The 21,323-nt window shown below is 38.7% G+C and overlaps 2 protein-coding genes across 4 annotated transcripts; one reads left to right on the top strand and one right to left on the bottom strand.

The window, feature by feature from the left end:
* Positions 1-6,586: 6,586 nt before the first annotated feature.
* On the top strand, positions 6,587-10,350 carry LOC149618527 (actin 403-like). Its single transcript, XM_089855438.1, has 4 exons — positions 6,587-6,735; positions 7,848-7,986; positions 9,013-9,499; positions 9,580-10,350. The coding sequence occupies exons 2-4, from the start codon at positions 7,861-7,863 to the stop codon at positions 10,095-10,097; spliced, it is 1,131 nt and encodes a 376-aa protein (XP_089711564.1). The 5' UTR covers positions 6,587-6,735; positions 7,848-7,860; the 3' UTR covers positions 10,098-10,350.
* Positions 10,351-12,078: 1,728 nt separating this feature from the next.
* Positions 12,079-14,107, bottom strand: LOC149618526 (uncharacterized). Of its 3 annotated transcripts, none has more exons than XM_089855441.1 (4): positions 13,963-14,107; positions 13,769-13,859; positions 13,544-13,682; positions 12,079-12,698 (listed from the first exon to the last, which is right to left on the bottom strand). In XM_089855441.1, exons 2-4 carry the CDS (start codon positions 13,808-13,810, stop codon positions 12,097-12,099), a joined length of 783 nt encoding a protein of 260 aa, XP_089711567.1. In that variant the 5' UTR covers positions 13,811-13,859; positions 13,963-14,107; the 3' UTR covers positions 12,079-12,096. The 3 variants fall into 3 exon arrangements, with proteins under 3 accessions (XP_089711567.1, XP_089711566.1, XP_089711565.1); XM_089855440.1 differs by having other exon boundaries at positions 13,769-13,824; positions 13,963-14,057; XM_089855439.1 differs by having other exon boundaries at positions 13,769-14,053.
* Between the last annotated feature and the right edge of the window lie 7,216 nt (positions 14,108-21,323).

The following is a 21,323-nucleotide window of genomic DNA, read 5'->3' as shown; positions in this document are numbered from 1 at the left end:
TAAGGTTTACATTATAATTGTATAAAAGAAAAAATAAAAGTTAGTTCGAATCATTCGAAGGGGAATTTTAAGTATGTACTCCGAATAATTGTTGAAATAATTCTTGTTTCTTGAGACAAGTCAGCATATTGAGTGGTTCATTCATTGTAGAGGTCATTCGTAAAGATCGCCTATAACCTCGCTACGACAAACCATCAAACATGCTGGGTTATCTATCAAAAACTCTGCTGTTAACCGGCATTATTGCTGCCAGCGTTATTCAGAAAGATGTCATATCCTGCCAAAGAAGTGAAGAACAACTTCCGGATAAGCCATTCTTCTCCGCTTTCGAGAAAATCGACATCTCCAGTTTCGAGACTGTACCAGCACGTCCTAACAACCTCTATAGCAACTCTGATCCGAGTACAAACATCATGATTTTGAAAAACGTCGCATTTGGGGTCACTGGAGCCGCCAAGGTGACTGTTGGATTAAACACCATCGAGAATGAAAACATCTCCGGAAAATTGCAATTTCGCATTGATAATGAAGATGGGCAACTCATTTCAAGTATAAAGTTGTCTCAAGAATCCGAGTTCGATGAAGTCACTGGCAAGGTTGTCCCCGTCAAAGGATATCATGATTTGTACGTCACTTACTCTGGAGAGGTAAAACCCGCCAACGTAAGCTGGTTCATGTTTGAAATTTCCGGACCGAACGAAGAGGAATTCTACATAATAACATCTCGTTTTAACGGCAGAAGTGTAGGGATTCATCTCCCAAGTGAAAAATGGGTTTCTGCAGAACCATACGGATATGGTATTCACCAAATGTTTAGTTTTAAAAAAACCGAATTTGGAAGTTACTACATTAAATCACGGAGCGCTAAGAATAAATTTATAGAAGTTGAAAAGGGTGCTTTTAGTAAGTGTACTTTCGTTAACGTGCTATTTGCCGACCATAAACCTGGTCAAGGTCAAGAATGGTATATTGATCCTACAAAAGATGGCCACGTAAAAATTATGTCTCGTTTGACCGGTGCATGCCTACAGGTCCACCCGTCAGATGGTTACGTATACACTCACTCTTGCCTGAATGTAAGCCACCAAGAATTTGTCTTTATGCCAGTATGTTAAACTTAAGGGAAAGGTTAGATAACATAACATTACACCTGAAAAGAACTGCTTATTTCAAAATATGAAAGGAAAAATATTAAATGATCTCTTAATACAAAGTAATAAGCATTTAATTAGTCTTAAAAACTATCAAGGACTACTGCGCGATCCGCCATTGGTTTAGTGCAGGCATCTGCTAGTCAGAACCTCTTACCCCTATGGGATTGGTTGAATTCTCACAGGCTGAGAGAGGTAAGGGTAAGGTAGGGGGTAAGAGGTTCTGGCTAGCAGACGTCTGCACTAAACCAATGGCGGATGGTGCAGTAGTCTTTGATTGTTTTTAAGACTAATTAAATGTACTAATTATCATATTGTAATAAGAGAGCATTTATATATTTTCTCAATATTTAATTCCTTTTATATTTAGAAAAAGTCAGTTTTTTCAAGGCATAATGTTACGTTACCAGAAATTTTCCTTTAAAAAATTAATTCTAAGTGTATACTGTAAATCAACATGAATTAAAATAAAATATGAAAAACTTATTGCTAATGAAATGTAAGGGGGTGATTTTATCATTGATGGACTTTTGTTTTTTGCTGCCTTGACGGAAGATAAACTTTCGTCTTTTTTCCAACAAAACTAATAATAATTCACTCAATAGACTGTTTTCAAAAGTCGTGGTGTAAATCAGGGATAGATTTAATTTTAGAAGTAGGAATGGAGAACAGAGTAATCTGGGCGCGCGTCAAAGTCCCAGACCCCCTTCCACGGGACGGATGGGTATGAAAGAAGAGGCGGGTCGTCATAGCGACAGAGGTAAATAGGAATTTCGTATTTTCGCCCTCCCCGTCAGCAACGTCATCAAAACGTGGTTTAAGTACCTTTTCGTTACGTGTTGGAGGGAAGGGCTCTATACTGGGTGGGCTTTGAGTCGGACTGAAGTTAATTCTAACCGTTATCCATTCCTACTTCTAAAATTAAATCAATCCCTGGTATAATGTTATGTTACCTAAACTTTTCCTTTAAAGTGAGAGAACGATATTAATAGGATATCCATGAAAAGCGGGCCAAGGAAGGAATGAGCGCGTTGCCCTATACCACCGTCGCAAAAAGAGAAAACGGGTACGATGTAGGACAAATGCAGATTCTACTACAAGACTGTTGTCGCAGCTGTTGCCTGTAGCTCTTCCATCTTTTGAGCTTCGTTCCTAAATAAAACCGTCTCGCGACTGAAACTATTGAGATTATCCGTGCCGCGTTCGTAAAAGCGTTCCTTGGTTAGACAAAGCATAAGTTTATAAGACATGTTCCTTCCATAAGTATGAGTGCACTACCTATACAAGTTCGTAATGCTACTGAGAGACTTATAGTACTCGAGATAACTAGTTCGAGAAGGAGAACGACGGAAGCGAGAATTGAAGTCCTAAGTACACTCGGTGGTGGTTAATTTTGCAGGACCAAGTTCCATCTAGGTCCTATTTAGTCTGCATTACTAAGCCTTTAACAGCACCTCACCAGGCGTCGCTTTACTCTGAATCTATGACCCACTTCAATCACTTCATGACAAGCTCTCAGTTACCAGTGACAAACTTATGGAACATATCTTATAAACTTATGATAACAGTGATGGCAAAACTCTTATTTATGGCTTAACCAGCTTGTTAGTATAAAAATTGTATCTTTTCGATTACATGGCTAAAGCACAAGCATCGTAGCCTCGCAGGGTTCTACTTGTCTATACCACCTTCGTAGGCTTATCTTTCGTCGGTGCACGGATCTTATAGACCCTATAGGGGATCTGTAAACTGTAAGAGTGATTGCATAATATATTTATACAAAAATATGCAGAGTGTTTTAGCAAAGTCCAAAGAGGGGACGTAAAAATTAGGATATTTATTTTTCTGGTAATGGTATATCAAGGTCTCTCGAAATTAATTAGACCCGGGGGAGGAAGTAAAGAGATGCATTGCATGGAAATTTACAACTTTTCTGGTCCTCTAAGGGTTATAAAGTCCATGGCTTGTAGAGAAGCAAAAGGACATTGTTAAAAAAGATCTCTTTCTTTCATTAGATGATCTATTGAAGATGAAAATAAAAGGTCGGGACGCTAAAAGAAAAAGAACGTTAAACGGAAACATATCCAACTTTTTTTAATTTCCTCCTCACTTCCGCTCCTCATTTCTTTTTCATCTTCGGAGTTTTCGTTCTTCTTAACTTACCGTCGTCTTTCTATGCCAGGGAACACTTTACTAGAGGAACTCGTGGCGGGGTTTCATAAACGTTGCCTCTGAGGCAATGAAGAGTATTTTTCTCCATGCTGCATAAACTTGCGTACGAATAGAATACTAGCATAAGGGGGTAATAGAAGAAGGGTATGACACTCGGTATCCTCTTAATACTTAAGTTATGTAACATGATTCTTCCCAGGGTCACATGGCCTTTTTGTTTGCTCTCCCGCTCATCAAACTTAATAAAGATGGGTATATAACTATCGCCACCGTGCTAGGGTGAATTAACTATAACTGTTTTTGGTATTTACTTAATCCCAATGCAGCAATCAATCAATTAACCAACAAACCTTGATTGTCTTGACGTGGGACAAAAATTAATTAACACACAAGCGCATGCATGCAAATAGTTAAGCAGCGCTAATAGATATAGTAATGATGAGGAATTAACTATTTACATGGCGTATGTGATTCGGTTTAGCAATTAACCTTGCTGTAATAAATGTTAATTCTGATGTTGGTTGGGATGGAAGAATCATGTTACAATTACCCACCCCTCTTTGTGGTTGGTACACTTCCCTCAAAGAAAAGTATTATTATATTAAGGCTTTCACTAACCTCCCCAGTGCGGAACTACACGCGGTTATTTCAATTTGCCTTACAAATACTCCTTCCTTTAGTTTAGTATTCCCTGGTATAAGGATGAAGATACCCCTACGCAAAATGCTATTTTCCTCTTTCTTAGTGTGATGCTCTAGCCAAGGCCCATCACAGCTTGAATTATGCACATTGTTGCGGGCTGCGAGCCACCTTTGGTTACCAGTATTTTAGCAGATTGACTTAAAGACTTCAAGATCGTGAAACTAGGCTATAGTAGTCACGCTTGGTTGCCATAGTATTTTCTCCGCTTCTAGTTCTCGCTGTATGAATGTTTCTGTGTCGTCTTCTCTAAGGATCGGGAGGCTCGAGAGCATGCAGCTTCTTTCTCTATTAGTGCCTCTTTTTTTCAGCAGTTGCCGGATTTAGAATAATTTTCTCGTAGATCCGGACGCCAGTGCCTTATAAGGACTTTTAGACGGGAAACTTCCCTCAAGGCCTAGGTCTATTCTTGGATGGACATACAGTACAAACACACATCTTTCAAATATATAGGCCTATATATGTACAGAATTATTAATTTGAGACTAAATTGTTTTGATGAAATGTTTCTTAGACTGGTTTTTATGTTTCGTGTACTCCATGGATGGAATACATGGAATTCATGGAAATAACAGGGGAATTTGTTTAGAGTAAGGGGAAAAGGATAATTATGTTGGTAAATTAGGGAAATCTCAATTAATCTTTGATAAATTAGAGGAGAGTTTAATTATCTAGATAAATTAGAGAAAAGTTTAATTATCTTGATAAATCAGGGAAGACCTTTAATTACCTTGGTAAATCAGGGAAAATCTTAATTATCTTGAAAAACCAGGGAAAAGTTTAATTATGTTGATGAATAAGGGAAAGAATTAATTATCTTGAATAACCAGGGAAAGTTTAATTATCTTGAAAAATAAAGGAAAAGCTTAAATATCTTATAAATCAGATAAAACCTAAATTATCTTGATAAATCAGGGAAAACCTTAATTACCTTGATAAATCAGGGAGAACCTTAATTACCTTGATAAATCAGGAAAAACCTTAATTACCTTGGTGAATCAGGGAAAACCTTAATTACCTTGACGAATCAGGGAAATCATATTAATTTCGTAAAATCAAGGAAAATTATTAGTCGTAAAATTCCTTGACCTGGACGAAACCTGCTGCTTATATGATTCTCCAAAAAATAATTAAGATTAATTCTTGAACTTCCCTGAGCTTTTTGCAACACTCTTCCCTAATTTCCATGTTCGAATTTTAACCCGGTTTAGGCCTAATGTTTCTAATAAACATTTTAGTACTCCGTGAAGGAGGTATGTTTTCATGACGTAGTGATGACGATTTTTCCAAAAATATTACCACCCTCTAATTTGCCCGTATTTTTTAGTTTTTCTTAAGTTATAAGCCAATTTCTGAATTAATTTAAAGGTATGTGGAAAATTTGAGGTATTTTTAATTTTCCCACGATTTTATTTCACGAGATAAACTGTAATTGTAACAGCAACGCCAAGTGCGGAAAGGTTAGGAACTAAAACACTCATTCAGATGTTTTTAAATTAAGCAAGACAACGCCATCTAACAGTTTTAATTACTGTAACTCGTATTCTAAATTTAATGTAAAAAACCCACGTATTTCAGAAGATGCCAACATTTTCGACTGTAAATATAACGTTTTAAATAAGGTACTGCGCAGGCGCGCATTTTATATTTAGTTGCACTGTCTGAGTGCCAGCTATTGTAGGTAGTAACGCCCCCTCTTCCAAAATACCAAGCATTTTTAAGTTTTTACCTTAGTTTTTCTGTATTTCAACACAGCATTTCTAAGATTTTCTAATTGTCTAAAAATAATATTACCGTCATTGGTCCAGCTTTACCAAATTCTAGTCTAAAAAAGCTTTCTAAAAACAGATTTCAAAATATACGAATTCTAAATTATTTCAGCAGATTGGCGACATCAAGAAGCTTAAAGCCTATTATTATTACGCGAATGATTTGTCTACATAAATAATTGCATCAACATACTGTTATATTCAACATTTTTCGTATTAGTTTTACACCGGACTAACGACTGGGAAATTTGTATAGCTTTCTTCAAGACCGTTATTATTTCGATAAATAATTCAGTTACCAGACGTTTAAAGCGCTTTAAATTAAAGCGAACAGTTTCAATCGAACTCAACGTAGAATCTTCCAACTTATTTCTCCTAGATTAAAAGTTAATACTTGAATATCATTAGAAAAGCTAAGGCTTAGCTCGGGCCTCGGGCTCGGGATACAGAGTCCCAAACATCTTGATTCTACTGTGGATAATGGTATAGCAATAGGCTGGCGCGTGTTGAAGGCCCGAGAATCGCGATATAATAGGGAATCCCTGATAAAAATTGTACCAAGGCCTCGTCTTGATCCACGTGTGCCTTTGGTAAAAGCGGGAAAAATGTGATTTACTTGGTAGCCGCTATGGGATTCGGTGACGCTGCGAGAAGGCAGAGAGTGGCATATTCGACCTTCCAGTCTATGTAAGGGTTGCTTTCCACCCGTCTTCAGACTGTAGTTTTGGCGCGAGGCACTACTTATAAGGGCTTGCGAACAGTTCCTAGTTGCGGAAAAAAAAGAAAGAAAAGTGGGCTGGCCTAACTACGTCACGGAAAGCTCAAGTAGAAAACCATCGATCCTCCGGTTCTAGCGTTCACTTTCGTACTTGTTACTTGCCGGAGCAGAATCGTTCCGACAGCGCCACTTTGTTTAATTCGGAAAAGGAGCACCCCAGTGTTCGGTACGCTAAAGATTCCACCATACTCAACGGGATTTACCCTTAACTGGGACCGCGACATCCACGGATAACCCTCGGCTTTCAAATTTAATTTACCGTCGGTACTTCGCGAACAATTTCGGGATTTAAAGTGTCCAATTGGATTTTAAAACCAAGAGAAAATTAGAATCACCGGTAAAAGTTGGATCTTCCTTGTAAGGACAGTTAGGAACCCAATGGCAAGAATCGTAAAAGAAACTCTTAAGAGGTTCAACCTCAAGTACTTTCTTTCTACGCAATTCTTGTAATGGGAAAACGTTTCTTGGACAAACACTCTTGGACAAGTCTTGAATCGATCGTTAATAATTAACGAACCGATTCAGGACTGTGTCGACTGTCCAGGAACTGAAGACGTTTTCAAATACTTCCTTAAAAGGAATGATCTCATCTACGATGTCGCGAGCGCGTGGTAGAAAGGAAACAGGACGTCTGAGAATATCTTCTCAAGTCCCTTCCTTTTTTGGAGCGATATTTTGGTTCCTTTTTTAACTATTAGGGTAATCTCCCCTCAAGCGGACTCTCTCCTGGGAGGAGGGGGGTAAAAAATCTCTCGTCAAATAGAATCGTACGGAATGTCTTGAGTGGGGTCTTCCTCGGATCTTCTCTCCATTTAGGGAGATGCTTGGCTCGGTTGCCAAATTTGATAATCCCTCTTGAGCTTCTATTTTTGGAACCGTTCTCTCTCTCTCGCGTCTAACTAAAGCATCCGCGGACCTCGCGCTACGATTAGAACTCTCACTTAGTTAAGAGGACGCTACCTTGTCTAGACGGAACGCGATTTCGCTCGTTACTCTAACGGTATACTTTGAGACTTAGAAATTATCGCGATAACCCATAGAATTATCTTAGATAATAACCGCCCTCGGACTGAATATCACAATGCAAAACCATTCCCAGATATTGACCAATGATGAAATCATCATCTTCAAAATTACAACGCAACTCGTCTTAACTTTAGAAACGGTTTAATTGCTAACGCGTCATTGGTCTCTTGATGGGGACGGTCTTTGTCAGGTCGTTGAACGATTCTGCTACGTGTATTAACGGAAGGTACGTTTTTCTCTATGTCATTACAGGCCGTAAGTAAATATGTGTGACGACGAAGTTGCTGCTCTCGTTGTGGACAATGGCTCCGGCATGTGCAAGGCCGGTTTCGCCGGAGATGACGCTCCCCGTGCCGTCTTCCCCTCCATCGTTGGTCGCCCCAGGCATCAAGTACGTATCCCACCCCTCAAGTAGATCAGTCAATTACTAGATAGGTTAAACCCATAGAAGTAGTTCTTCAGATTAATAGGAAGCGGGAGTGATTAGCTTCAGTGATGGGTCTTAAGGAAACAGAAAGTGAAGAAATTTAAAATAGCTTAGGGTAAATGTTTATCAGGAATTATACCCTCTAGAACCGGATGTATCCCTCGCCTAGTAGATAAGTCAATTACTAGTTAGGTTAAACCCATTGAATTAGTTCCTCAGGTAAATCGGAAGTGGGAATAATTAGCTTCAGTGATGGGTCAAAATGCAAAAGAAGGTGAGAAATCTTAAAATAGCTTAGCGTAAATGTTTATGAGAAATTGTACCCTCTAGCGGGGGAGTAGATAATAGATAATAGGAAGATGGGCATTATGTACAATTAATTATTTTAAGATATAGAACCCCTTTAAGATAGCGAGAATATTCAGTTATTTACATTGGGAAGGTATTGTAGAGGGCTGGTAGAACCTTATAGATAAGAAAATATATATATGGTTTCCGTAAGCATAGTTTGGTTGGTTCTAGCTTTCCAAGACCAAAAATAGTTTCCTCGTAGAGATAGTGAGCATTCCTTAGATAACGGATATGTTTCTGTGCTCATTTAGACTAGAGGGAGAGGAATTTTCCGTTTGAAAATACGTGAGAGGTCTAGGGGTCCGTTTCTCTGACAGAAAGATACATAACTCTTAATATAATAAGCTGGGGACGCTGTTCAAAAGATAGTAGCCCTTTAATTTGTGGGAGGCCCGTGTTTTGTTGTCCGAAAGATATTAGGCTGTAGGGACTCCGTTTCGCTGCCCGAAAGATATGTTAGACTGTAGGGGACCCCGTTTCGCTGCCCGAAAGATATGAGATTGTTGGGGACCCCGTTTCGCTGCCCGAAAGATATGTTACTGTAGGGGACCCCGTTTCGCTGCCCGAAAGATGTTATTATGCCCGTAACATATCGACGTTCGCCGAGAGTTTGACTAAGATGGGTCGTTCTCCGAATAGGGTGTCATGGTCGGTATGGGTCAAAAGGACTCCTACGTAGGAGATGAAGCCCAAAGCAAGAGAGGTATCTTGACCCTCAAGTACCCCATCGAGCACGGAATCGTCACCAACTGGGATGACATGGAGAAGATCTGGCATCACACCTTCTACAACGAATTGCGTGTTGCCCCCGAGGAGCACCCCGTCCTCTTGACCGAGGCTCCCCTCAACCCCAAGGCTAACAGGGAAAAGATGACCCAAATCATGTTTGAGACCTTCAACACCCCCGCCATGTACGTCGCCATCCAGGCTGTCCTCTCCCTCTACGCCTCTGGTCGTACCACCGGTATCGTCTTGGACTCCGGAGATGGTGTTTCCCACACCGTCCCCATCTATGAAGGTTACGCTCTTCCCCACGCCATCCTCCGTTTGGACTTGGCTGGCCGTGACTTGACCGACTACTTGGTCAAGATCCTCACCGAGCGTGGTTACTCTTTCACCACCACCGGTAAAGCGTTTTTCCCTTAACGTCCGTCGTCCCGGACCGCGTTAGATTCGTGTCTGACCACTTATTTTTCCCGTTCACAGCTGAGAGGGAAATTGTCCGTGACATCAAGGAGAAGCTTTGCTACGTCGCCTTGGACTTCGAGCAGGAAATGGCCACCGCCGCTTCCTCCTCCTCCCTCGAGAAGTCTTACGAGCTTCCCGACGGTCAAGTTATCACCATCGGTAACGAGAGGTTCCGTTGCCCCGAGACCCTCTTCCAGCCTTCCTTCGTAGGAATGGAGTCCTGCGGTATCCACGAAACCGCCTACAACTCCATCATGAAGTGCGATATTGATATCCGTAAGGATCTCTTCGCCAACACCGTCTTGTCCGGTGGTACCACCATGTACCCCGGTATCGCTGATAGGATGCAAAAGGAAATCACCGCCTTGGCTCCCAGCACCTTGAAGATCAAGATCATCGCTCCCCCGGAGAGGAAATACTCCGTATGGATCGGTGGTTCCATCTTGGCTTCCTTGTCCACCTTCCAACAGATGTGGATCTCCAAGCAAGAGTACGACGAGTCCGGACCCAGCATTGTCCACCGCAAATGCTTCTAAACATCTTAAGTTCCGTACTGTTATATTTATTATAATTTATATCGCTGGGGGATAAGAGGGGGAGATCGGGGCGATTGTTTCCCCCTGAGACGCGAAAAATATTTTGCCTGTCCCCCCACAACAAAAAAAAATCAAAATCCCCCTAAGTGCCTTTTAGATCTGATGTAAAAAAATCGCCCCCTGGACAAAGTCCTGGATTCGGCACTGAATTGTATTTTAAATTAATAAAAATACATTTTTTTGCTTTGTCTTATGTCGTGCACCATTGTTTTACTATATACGTAAAAATAAAAAACATTTATAAGAAAAATTCATTTGATCTCGGCTTTCCTCTGATAACACTTCCGACCATCTTTCACCTTCAAGTATAAGAATAGAATCTCCAGGAGATGTCTTACAATTATGCTGATAGAAATATGTCTTAGATTTCAAAATAACAACACATCTACTCGCATAAAGACGCATCAAAGCATTGCACAATGATAGACAATTTCCACGCATATCTCTTCAAAGTTCTTTGTCTCCATTGACTCTGCGGCCGGAGACAGACCATGTGCTTTGTGAAAATAAGCAAACAATGGCAATCTGACTAATTTGTCAACAAATTCCCAGTTTACTATAGCTTCTAATCGGTAGATACGCATTGTGAGGTCACAACGAAGGGTTAAGTCTATGTTACGTAAATACTGCCTGGCAACAACAAGGAAATTCAAAGGATCTAATAAAGAGGCGTGGCCTAACTGCGAAAAAACGTCACCGTAAGACTCATGATTGCGAATTTCAGTAAACACATAAATAAATAAACGATGATGAAATATAGAATACGATAAATATAGCACAGCCATTAATCAGTCACTGTCCGCCATAATGGGAGTACCATTTAACTTAAGTTCCCCTGAAATGGCGGCACCCAAAGGATCTACTTATTTTCTACGAAACTAAGTATTAAGTATCACTCCGCCGTAAGACTCTCAACATTGCCATTCCCAAGTACTTGAGATTCCTTTATTCAATGAAAAAGGTTTTACGTTTCATTTCAGCCAATGAAAGCTTTACTTCTTAATTTCTTGTACACGTAATCATACAGCAGCATAAAAAAGTTGGAACATTGCCCTAAAAGAAGGTTTACGTCTACCTTCCGACGAGTTTGGTTTGGGAAAAGGTTAAAAATAGAAGTCAAGAGAATTTCTAAGCGATGGTAAGAGACTAGAGTCAAGAGATCGCTACTAGGGTCTATACCCAAAATAGGTTAGACTCATTGCCACTAGAGACGTTTGCTAGCAATTGAAGGAAGATCTCGCTCGTCTTGTTGAGGGGAAGACTGTTTATAGTCTGAAACGTTCAATACATCGCTACGTTGACAATAATCGTTGCAATAATTAACGATAACGATTGAGTTTAAGGAAAAAGTATGCTATATTACTTAGTGGTAAATTTGCCTTAGGAAACCTGATTTGTTTTGTAGGTTAGTAATTAAGGTTTCAACTATGGGATAAGGTTCCAAAAGGTACATTAATTACACTAGTGTCAATATAGGGCCATAGTTGGCAACAGGGTCTTATTTGCCTTAGGTTTGAAGTAACATTAAAAGGGGATAATAGCGGAAGGATGACACTCTGTATCACCCTTATTGGGAAGAATCATGTTACAATTATCCCGCTTTGTCGTACACTTCTCTTGAAGAAAATAGATATAAATACCAAAAAGAAACATGATTTTATATTTTACCGGACATTGCTCATTTTTCCGTTTTCACTATAAGTTGAGATCTAGCCTAGGCTAGTGGCCTACCAAAGTTAGTTCTCAATGAGCACCATGCACGTTTTGGCGCATGCGTTGTATGCCTTTTATATCATGAGAGGGCGTAGACAGCGATATATCAACCCGCCCCCCCTTATGAACCAATGCTTAGCTTAAGCCTTTGTAGGTCATAATGCTGATGAATGCGAAGCACTTTTAACAATAAATGACACAAATCATATGCGAGTAAAAATCAGAACTACTTTTGAGTATTTAATGTAAAATCAGAGCACATAGTCAAAGGCACAAAGGACTGCACCGACTTGACCTGACTATCAAGTTTTAGTGATGCGAATGTATCACAACTTCCTGTAGACTCGGGTAACGGTTCAGGTTCAGGTTCAGATTCATTTGCAAATGGCGGCGTTTCTAATTGCAGTTCGGAACCAAATGGGGTCAACGGCGTGAAAGGCACTAATGGTACGGTATAAAGGTCTAATGTGTCCTTCAACGGTGGTTGTTGACTGTTAACTTCAGTTGGTAATTGGCCCATTTCAGTTGAGGAATGTTCCTCATTGTCAATTGGTATGATCACAGAAGTCGAGGAAATGTCAGCATGTTCATTTGAATTCGTTTTCACTTCGATAAGTTTTTCAGGAATTGTTTTAGGATTTTCAACAAATGTTTCTTGAACATGTTCACAAACATTGGTTGTTTTATCAACCTCCGGTTCTGCAGTACTTAATGTTTTTAAAATTTCATAATCGGATGTGGTTTCTGCATTGCGTGGTTTAGTGCCGCAATTGACTGTTTGTTCTATTAAAGGCAACTTTGCTTTTATTGATGGTTCCTTTGGTTTACCTGTATAAATTTCATGAAGTTCATGGTTTTTACTGTTATTTGTGAACACGTTTCACGTCACAAAAGCTAAAGCTCTTTCAAGCATAAAGAGACACAGATATGACGTTATATCTAATTCAAAAAGGGTTAAGGGGTAGGAATTGAGTGCTCTATAAACTGCTGTCAAAATGAATTGTTGTGCGTCATTTTGGCGGGGGTTTTTACCATCTTGTTTATAAGTCCTACTGTAACGCCATCTTCCGTTCAAAAATTTTCAGAAACAAACCGTCACCATTATTTTTACCCATTTTTAGTCGGTCCAATTTGAATTCAAGGTTATTGACAGCATTCTATTTAATTTTCCATTTCGAAGTATTCTCATTTTCATTATACTCAATTTTCACATTTTCCAGGATTTAAATTAAAACGATCAAAACTTTCAGGAAATCGAAATTAAACGTTACTAATCCCTTAATATTATTACTAGGCGTCGCTGTGGGTGCTTTTATGACCCGCCATGAGCATTGAGCAATAGTATTTTTCAAATTTGACGGCGCCGTTTATAAGCTAGACAGAGAGGTAGTAGACACTACTGCCATCTAGTTTGTTCCGCGAAATTTTAATTTTAAACTTTAAATTAAGAAAATATTATTTACAGTGCAATTAAAGTAAAATGTAGAGTAACTTTCATAGTTTTATAATCTTTAATACTTAGCTTATAATTTACCATAAATATTTAATAGATGGCGCCAAATACTGAGCTATAACTTAACAACTTACCTTCTACCAGTGCCTTCTACCAGCTTCTACTAGTGTCAGAACTTTTCAAATTTAACTATGAAAGGAAAGCAATTATTTCAACTTACTTATTTCATTGTTGGAATCTTTCAATGGTTGAGAAAAATATTCTGTGATGCTTTTTTGATGATAATTTGCAATCATTAGTTTTGAAGCTTTCAAAGGTCGGAAGGACTCAGTTGAACTTATATTTGCCTCTGGTTTATCCTGTAACAAAATTTAAATAAACACAATTAATTCACAAATAACAACTTATGACCATGTTCGGACCGTGACTAATAGAACTGTCATACCTTTGGACGTTTCCTTTTAACCGAAGAAAGCCAAGGAGACATGATGGATTCATTTGCTGAACATTCAGGATGCAAATTCACATAAAATATTCTTATTTTTGGCAACATTTATCAATAACGATAAAATTTTTGAAGGCTTATGCCCACCATTCATGGAAATATAATTTATTTCTTTAAATATAACTGTTAATTACCATTTAACACCTTTATTTTCAAAATTCCACGTTCCCAAATACTGATACGGCCACAAACGTGCTTCTACGGTAACACGTCGTCTGCTACATATTTTGGCGCCTTATTTCGTACTTCAAGCTGTTCGCCATTGGCTCAGTTTGGCTGCTAAGAATTCCGCGACCATGGAGTATTATGAAAGGAGACTTTACTAAATTGTGCTCCTAGTATTTCTGTTATTATCATTTCCACTTGGGACATCAAAACTCTGGATTTATAAGAGATTTGGGGGAAATCCACAGAGAGAATGATAGCTCTACTTCTTTCCAATCCAACGATACTAAATACTTGCGGTTGATTTAACAGGGGTTAAGAAATGCATGATATGCTAAACCGATATACGGGAAAAGATGGATTGGAAATGATGATGGGCGACCCGCGGCTCCGTATCTCTCCCAGTGTACCTCGCGCACGCCCCTACCCTAAGGTAGGCGATTGCTGAGTGCTGCCGCGTAGCGCCCTTTTATATGTACGAGAACTAGCTTCTATTTTTAAGATAGAGGGAGCGTCCTTTACAATTTCCTCCGGTACGACCCTACCAAACCGCTGAGGATGCTGGGAGGACTACGGTGCCGTAGGTGGGGGTACAGAGGCAACGCTGTAGGTATGGGGGTTTCCACTCCATTCCTCTCTCCTTCAAGCCGATATCAATTATTTCGGAAAACTCTATGTAAATTAATAAAAACTGTCATTGTAGACAAAGACCGGAAAGTGTAAAAGATAAGTTTAGAAAATTAACTGCCTGAAGAACAGATATTCAAATTTTCACTTTTGAAGACATGATTATAAAACATCAATTATTTTAAAAAATTCTTATCTTACTTTTTTTCACCAAAATTACTTCAGAACAATATTTTAACAAGAAACATGCGCATCATTTTAAAAATAGTACGTGTTACATTTTACTTTCTATCAATAATTTACAGTTGGGTAGAAAATTCGGCCCTATAAAGAGTATAAAATGGACAGAAAATCGTTGAGAGCTGATAAAATAAAACCGTATGAAAACTTAACAAAACGTATTCTTCAATTGTAATGTTTTCGAAGTATTAAATATTAACGTGCTGTATAGCTCTCAAAGATCACGATCAATCTATAGATATTTTCGACTAGAGTCCGACGCCGCCGATAGTACGCCGGCGCGCCGCCACATTTCCAGTTTTTAACCCCGCCGCCGCCGTACGTACTTTTAAACAGCGCGCCGCGACGCCGAAATATCACCGGCGTACGCCGGCGTGCCATGGACGAACCAATACTGAAGGACGGATGGCAGGGGGAGAAAGTTGAAAAATACTTGTTAATTCGCCTTCTAGCGGCAAATAGTAGCAAACCGGATAGTGGGGGACATATGGGGGAATCAACGTTCTAAAGAGGGAAGCATCTAACGTCTGATTTTGTCTAGATGGCGCTAGCTTTTTCGGGGATTTGACTCGGTATTTTCATTTTTCATAACCCCCCTCCATTTTGGGGCTGAAAAGGGGGAAGTAAGCTTAGTATGGGGCTCTATGGGCTGCCATCGGTCCTTCAGTATTCCATGGGCGTGCCAACCAGTCTTGGAAATAGCACAGGTCCACAGGCCCAAAACCAGTTTAATAATTGCTCTGACCAGTTTTTTTTTATTCTAAATCCGGGGTTTACAGGTCCTTGGGATCAGTTTATTAATTGAGAACTTTTACGAAAGTTGAGGAGGGACCAGTTTAAAAATTCTAGTCATAATAAATTTGTACTCCACGGATCTAGACTCCTATCCTTGACTGGTTCTCATTTCTGCCTTCCTTGCTACAACCACAGCCCACTGGATCACTCTTTGGCTTCACACGCCAATGTTTTTCCTATGTAAAAGCGTGTGTTGGTAATTTTGGGCTTTATCGCTCGAAAAATCGAAGGAGCCATAGGCCGGCTATGGGAGGAACACAGTTATTTAGGCAGAATGTTGAAACAACTGGTTCAAATCTCTTGAAATTTTAAAGAGATGTGCAAAACAACGTTTGCTATTTTTTTGGAAATTTTCAAATCATTTCCTTTTATAGTTTTTAATAAATATTAAAACAAAAATTAGCCCTAATTAAAGGGCTTGGTCTTCGAACGGTTTAAAGGTTTCTTCCGTTTCACTTGATCGAATCTCTTGAAATTTTAGTGAGAGGCATATTGAACAGTTTTAAATTATGATGCAAAGTTTCAAAATTTTTAAACGAACAATTCACTTCCAAAAAATTTTGTTTGTGCATAATCCTACAACCTATTTAGTCGCTTAGGAAAATTTTACGAAAACAACTATTCGTTTCAAAACTTTGAAATTTTGCACGATAATTTAAAACCTTTCAATATGCCTCTCACTAAAATTTCAAGAGATTCGAACCAGTGAAGCTGAAGGAAATAAATTTAAACTGTTTGAGACTAAGCCATTAAATTATGCTTAATTTTCGTTCTAATGTTCTTACAAAAAGCCAGGAAAGAGAAACATTTTAAACTTCGCACAAAAATACCAAACATTATTTTGCAAATCACATTAAAGTTTCAAGAGATTTCAACCAGTATTTTCGAACATGGACTGATCTTGTGAACACCACCACTTCACAACTGAGAACTACATACGACATTAATCACTCGTTGTGAACTTACACGCCTCTAACGCCGCCGCCGCCAGTAAAATTGTATGCAACGCCGCCGCCGGCGCGCCGTCGCCAATATGCCTAAACTGTGCAAACGCCGCCGCCGACTTATTTTTCGCGGCGTCGGACTCTATTTTCGACACAATTACTAAACCACAATGAAAAGGCCTATGTTACTTTCCGCTTCGCAATATTTCCAATTTTAAAATAAAAAAATTTAAACTCTTCAAGAGAAATCATTTCAGATATCCAAGTATTTGAATATCCTAATAGCAAATGTTAGTCGAAAGTAAAACCTAGTATCAAGGTAGTATCCCTTAAATTCTTCTAGGTGCCATTTTTTCTTGAACTACTATTGAGAACAAAATACATGGGTAAATAATGTTGAGAAATATTTTGGGAAAATGAAATTTTGGTAAAAAAAAGTAAGATAAGAATTTTTTAAAATAATTGATGTTTTATAATCATGTCTTCAAAAGTGAAAATTTGAATATCTGTTCTTCAGGCAGTTAATTTTCTAAACTTATCTTTTACACTTTCCGGTCTTTGTCTACAATGACAGTTTTTATTAATATCTGTTACTTCAGTCTTCATATTAACTAAAATTGTTTAGAAAACAAAGGAGAGAAAAAGCTTTATTACCAGCCGTCGTTAATCCGGCTAAATTATCTGCCGTCGGTAATATAGCTAAATTACCTGCCGTCGGTAATCTAGCTTAATTACCTGCCGTCGGTAATCTAACTTAATTACCTACCGTCGGTAATCTAGCTTAATTACCAGTCGTCGGTAATTTAGCTTAATTACCAGTCGTCGGTAATCCGGCTTAATTACCAGCCGTCTTTAATCTAGCTTAATTACCAGTCGTCGGTAATCTAGCTTAATTACCAGTCGTCGGTAATCTAGCTTAATTTCCAGTCGTCGGTAATGCGGCTTAATTACCAGCCGTCTTTAATATAGCTTAATTACCAGCCGTCTTTAATCAAGCTTAATTACCAGTCGTCGGTAATCTAGCTTAGTTACCAGTCATCGGTAATCTACCTTAGTTACCAGTCGTCGGTAATCTAGCTTAATTACCAGTCGCCGGTAATCTAGTAGGTAATCTAGCTTAATTACCAGTCGGTGGTAATCTAGCTTAATTACCAGTCGTTGGTAATCCGGCTTAATTACCAGCCGTCTTTAATCTAGCTTAATTACCAGTCGTCGGTAATCCGGCTTAATTACCAGCCGTCTTTAATCTAGCTTAATTACCAGTCGTCGGTAATCTAGCTTAATTACGAGTCGTCGGTAATCTAGCTTAATTATCAGTCGGCGGTAATCTAGCCTAGTTACCAGTCGTCGGTAATCTAGCTTAATTACCAGTCGGCGGTAATCTAGCCTAGCTACCAGTCGGCGGTAATCTAGCTAACTTACCAGTCGGCGGTAATCTAGCCTAGTTGCCAGTCGTCGGTAATCTAGCTTACTTACCAGTCGTCGGTAATCTAGCTTAATTACCAGCCGTCGTTAATCCGGCTTAATTTCCAGCCGTCGGTAATCTAGCTTAATTACCAGCCGTCGGTAATCCGGCTAAATTACCAGCCATCGGTAATCCGGCTAAATTACAGTCGTCGCTGATCTAGCTTAATTACCAGTCGTCGGTAATCTAGCTTAATTACCAGTCGTAGGTAATCTAGCTTAATTACCAGTCGTTGGTAATCTAGCTTAATTACCAGTCGTTGGTAATCTAGCTTAATTACCAGTCGTCGGCAATCTAGCTTAATTTCCAGTCGTAAGTAATCTAGCTTAATTTCCAGTCGTAGGTAATCTTGTTAACTTAATATATATGTGTGGGGTGTTTTTCCAACTTAACTTGTTAGCTAACACAAACTTAGGTTCTCTTGTTTTTTAACCACTACTAAAATTGGACCAAATAGCCTTAACCGTGCTATTATCATAAACTGACTCTTATCCATGCTAAAATATCGCAGATTGGAATGGTTTAAAAATTTCAAATTAAACACACTTAGACTTAATTATAATTAATGAAAATCGCTTAGCGCCAAGTAAAATGTTGTACCTTTCATTTAAAACCGTTTTCAAGTCTAACAAATGTATAGTTATGTCTATAAGTGCCTGGACAAAATGGCTGTTTTCGAAAAAAATCCCATGTTATTTCTATGGGAAATTTCCAGTTTTTCGTCAAAAGGGCTGATTAATTTTATGGAAATGAAAACCACCCTTAGCAACTTTATTTTTTATAAAATAAACTAATTAATGGATCTCTTTGAAATTTTAACCACATATGCAGGGCCAGAATTGTAGTTCTGTGGATTTTTTTCAAAATAGTTAATACAATACAAAAAAAGTTACATCCAAACAAAAAACCCTCGTTATACATTAAGAGCAGTATGAAGTCTTATCTAAGAGAGCTACCGCTCTCATAGAATTAGCATAGAATTGACCGACTTTGGAGCTTTAACAAAAATCAGATACATACTAACTAACACCAAATAGTGGGGCACCTTGCTTTTCCTATTATCATAAATAAATAATAAAAAACTATTTGTTTTCATTGTCTCACACCATGGATCTTATAAATCCGATGGGGTAAGGGAAAAACTGAACTCTTGGTCGATACAAAAACCACAGTTCGAGCAAGGGGATCGTTAGAATTCTAGTATATCAAGGTCAAACGAAATTTAACAACACTATTTAAGGGGACCCCAAGCCCAAGGGAGGTAATGGAGGATGGGCTAAAATTATTTGCAATACGTCAGAGGCACGTGACCGAGGAGAGGCGTACGTGGCTCAAAGAAACTTAGTTCGTTTTATTGCAACAACTAGCACTTCATGTAATTGGCGCTGCTGTCCCACTCCATACGGAGCCTTTGGATCTAGCTGTCACGTGGTGCCTGTGACGTATTTCAAATTTGAGGGGGACTCAAAAATTTTGATCTCTATTGTATCTGGCAAATCAATGTCACTCGAAATTTCAAATAAATCACAGGGGGGAGTAATTAATGTATTCCCCTAAACTCTCTATACTCTTGCAATGGTCGGAAAAAGAAAAAAATACTACATTACACTTCCCATTAATAATTACAAAGTCCATGGCCAAACAGTACAAGCGTACTAATAAAGTTGTACAAGGTTGACTGACTCTACAGAGGTAGTGTCTACCGGTAGAAGTTTATGCAGTGCGTTTAATAAACAGCTGTTGATATTTTGGCAAATTCATACTTCAATAATTTTGACGATGGCAGTGCTATACTAAGCGAACTAGGGTTCCTAAATGAGCTAAAAAGATGAGGGAAAAATTGGACATAACCGATGTGATCGGACCGTTTGGGAGATACCAAAGAAAAATATTACTGATCAATGTTTACAGATCTTTATGTCTTTCTACGGTTATGTTTAATTTGAATTTTGTGTCTCGAACTCCGGTATTTCAATGCGATCATACGAGTGAGGAAAATTCTACCATGAATTTTGGAGGGAACTTATTTACGAACTACAGCGAAAGTTATAATACTTGCGATATGCCTGCAGTAACAGATGAAAATTTAACTTCTTCTGGACTAATTCCATGTAAAACGTTTCAGTATTCAACATATTACCGTTTTTCAATTGCTCAAGAGGTAGGAATGACTCAGTAAGACTCTAGTATTATTAGTGTTTTACTTATAGAACATATCTTGAAAACTTATGTTCGTTATTATAAAAATACTACAAATGTTTGAATTTCTAATTTTGTTTACTTTACAGTGGAACCTCATTTGTTCTAGAAAATGGCTAATACCTTTTGGTTACATGTTATATTCACTTGGAAACTTCATAGCGTTTATTCCCTCGGGAATAGCTTGCGACAGGTACAGATAGCAACAGCAATCGAAAAACGGTTGCAATTACTACAAAACTTCCATTTTAGACTTGGTAGGCGTATGGTGGCTTGTTTAGGACTAATTATAATTGTATCGGGTACAGCGACAACAGTTCTTTCCAAGAACTTATTGACTGTCTATGCCTTGAGATTCTTCCTTGGATTTGGACAAGTACTTACGATCATGTCCACGCATTTAATTCGTAAGTAATTGGGTCCCGGCATGTGTGACCATTACTAACTTGCATAATTATGAATATATATAGAGATAGAAAGCGTTGGACCGACTAAGAGGTACACAGTTAACTTTGTAATGACCGGATGGGGTATTGGCATTATACTTATTTCTGGTGTGTCGTGGCTTCTCGAAGACTGGCGGTATTTTACCCTGGTACAAGTACCATTTCACGCGCTGTGCCTGTTCATCATTTTGAGGTTAGTGTGACCAAAACTTTATACAGATAAAATCCAAAGGTATACTTCAATAAAGCTCTCTCGCGCCGTGTAATATTAGAAAACCTCCTTTACCTCTCAAAATAGTGTCGACCCCCCTCTGTGTATGATTATCTTCACGACCGTAGCACAGGGAACATGCGTGAATAGGCTCAACATAATAGCAGACGCTAGAACTGTATAGTACCAAGAATTATCGTTTAGATCGACACCATAGAGTACTATAGTATTTTCTATAAACCTTTGAAATAAAAGGACTCTTCTCTGATTGGTTGTTTCGTGTAGGGGTTGACTATGATAGCAGTATCAAATGCAAATATAATTTAACAAAAAGTGATTAAAGCCTTTCATCACTTACTTCTATTTGTATTTGCCTAAGGCTTAAAATGGACAATTAGTCTCA

The sequence above is a fragment of the Phalangium opilio genome, unplaced genomic scaffold (assembly GCF_054372755.1).
Source record: "Phalangium opilio isolate 3A_F unplaced genomic scaffold, DU_Popi_V2 ptg000209l_1, whole genome shotgun sequence".
Lineage (NCBI taxonomy): Eukaryota > Metazoa > Arthropoda > Arachnida > Opiliones > Phalangiidae > Phalangium > Phalangium opilio.
This window is presented reverse-complemented; position numbering and strand designations above follow the sequence as displayed.

Bases quoted from the DNA above. Each gene is read 5' to 3' on its own strand.
- LOC149618527 (XM_089855438.1), top strand. From the start codon at position 7,861: ATGTGTGACGACGAAGTTGCTGCTCTCGTTGTGGACAATGGCTCCGGC. The intron at 7,987-9,012 runs GTACGTATCCCA...TTCTCCGAATAG, and splicing joins TTGGTCGCCCCAGGCATCAA to GGTGTCATGGTCGGTATGGG. The intron at 9,500-9,579 runs GTAAAGCGTTTT...TCCCGTTCACAG, and splicing joins TTACTCTTTCACCACCACCG to CTGAGAGGGAAATTGTCCGT.
- LOC149618526 (XM_089855439.1), bottom strand. From the start codon at position 13,876: ATGTTGCCAAAAATAAGAATATTTTATGTGAATTTGCATCCTGAATGT. The intron at 13,683-13,768 runs GTATGACAGTTC...ATTTTGTTACAG, and splicing joins TTAAAAGGAAACGTCCAAAG to GATAAACCAGAGGCAAATAT. The intron at 12,699-13,543 runs GTAAGTTGAAAT...AAATTTATACAG, and splicing joins AGATTCCAACAATGAAATAA to GTAAACCAAAGGAACCATCA.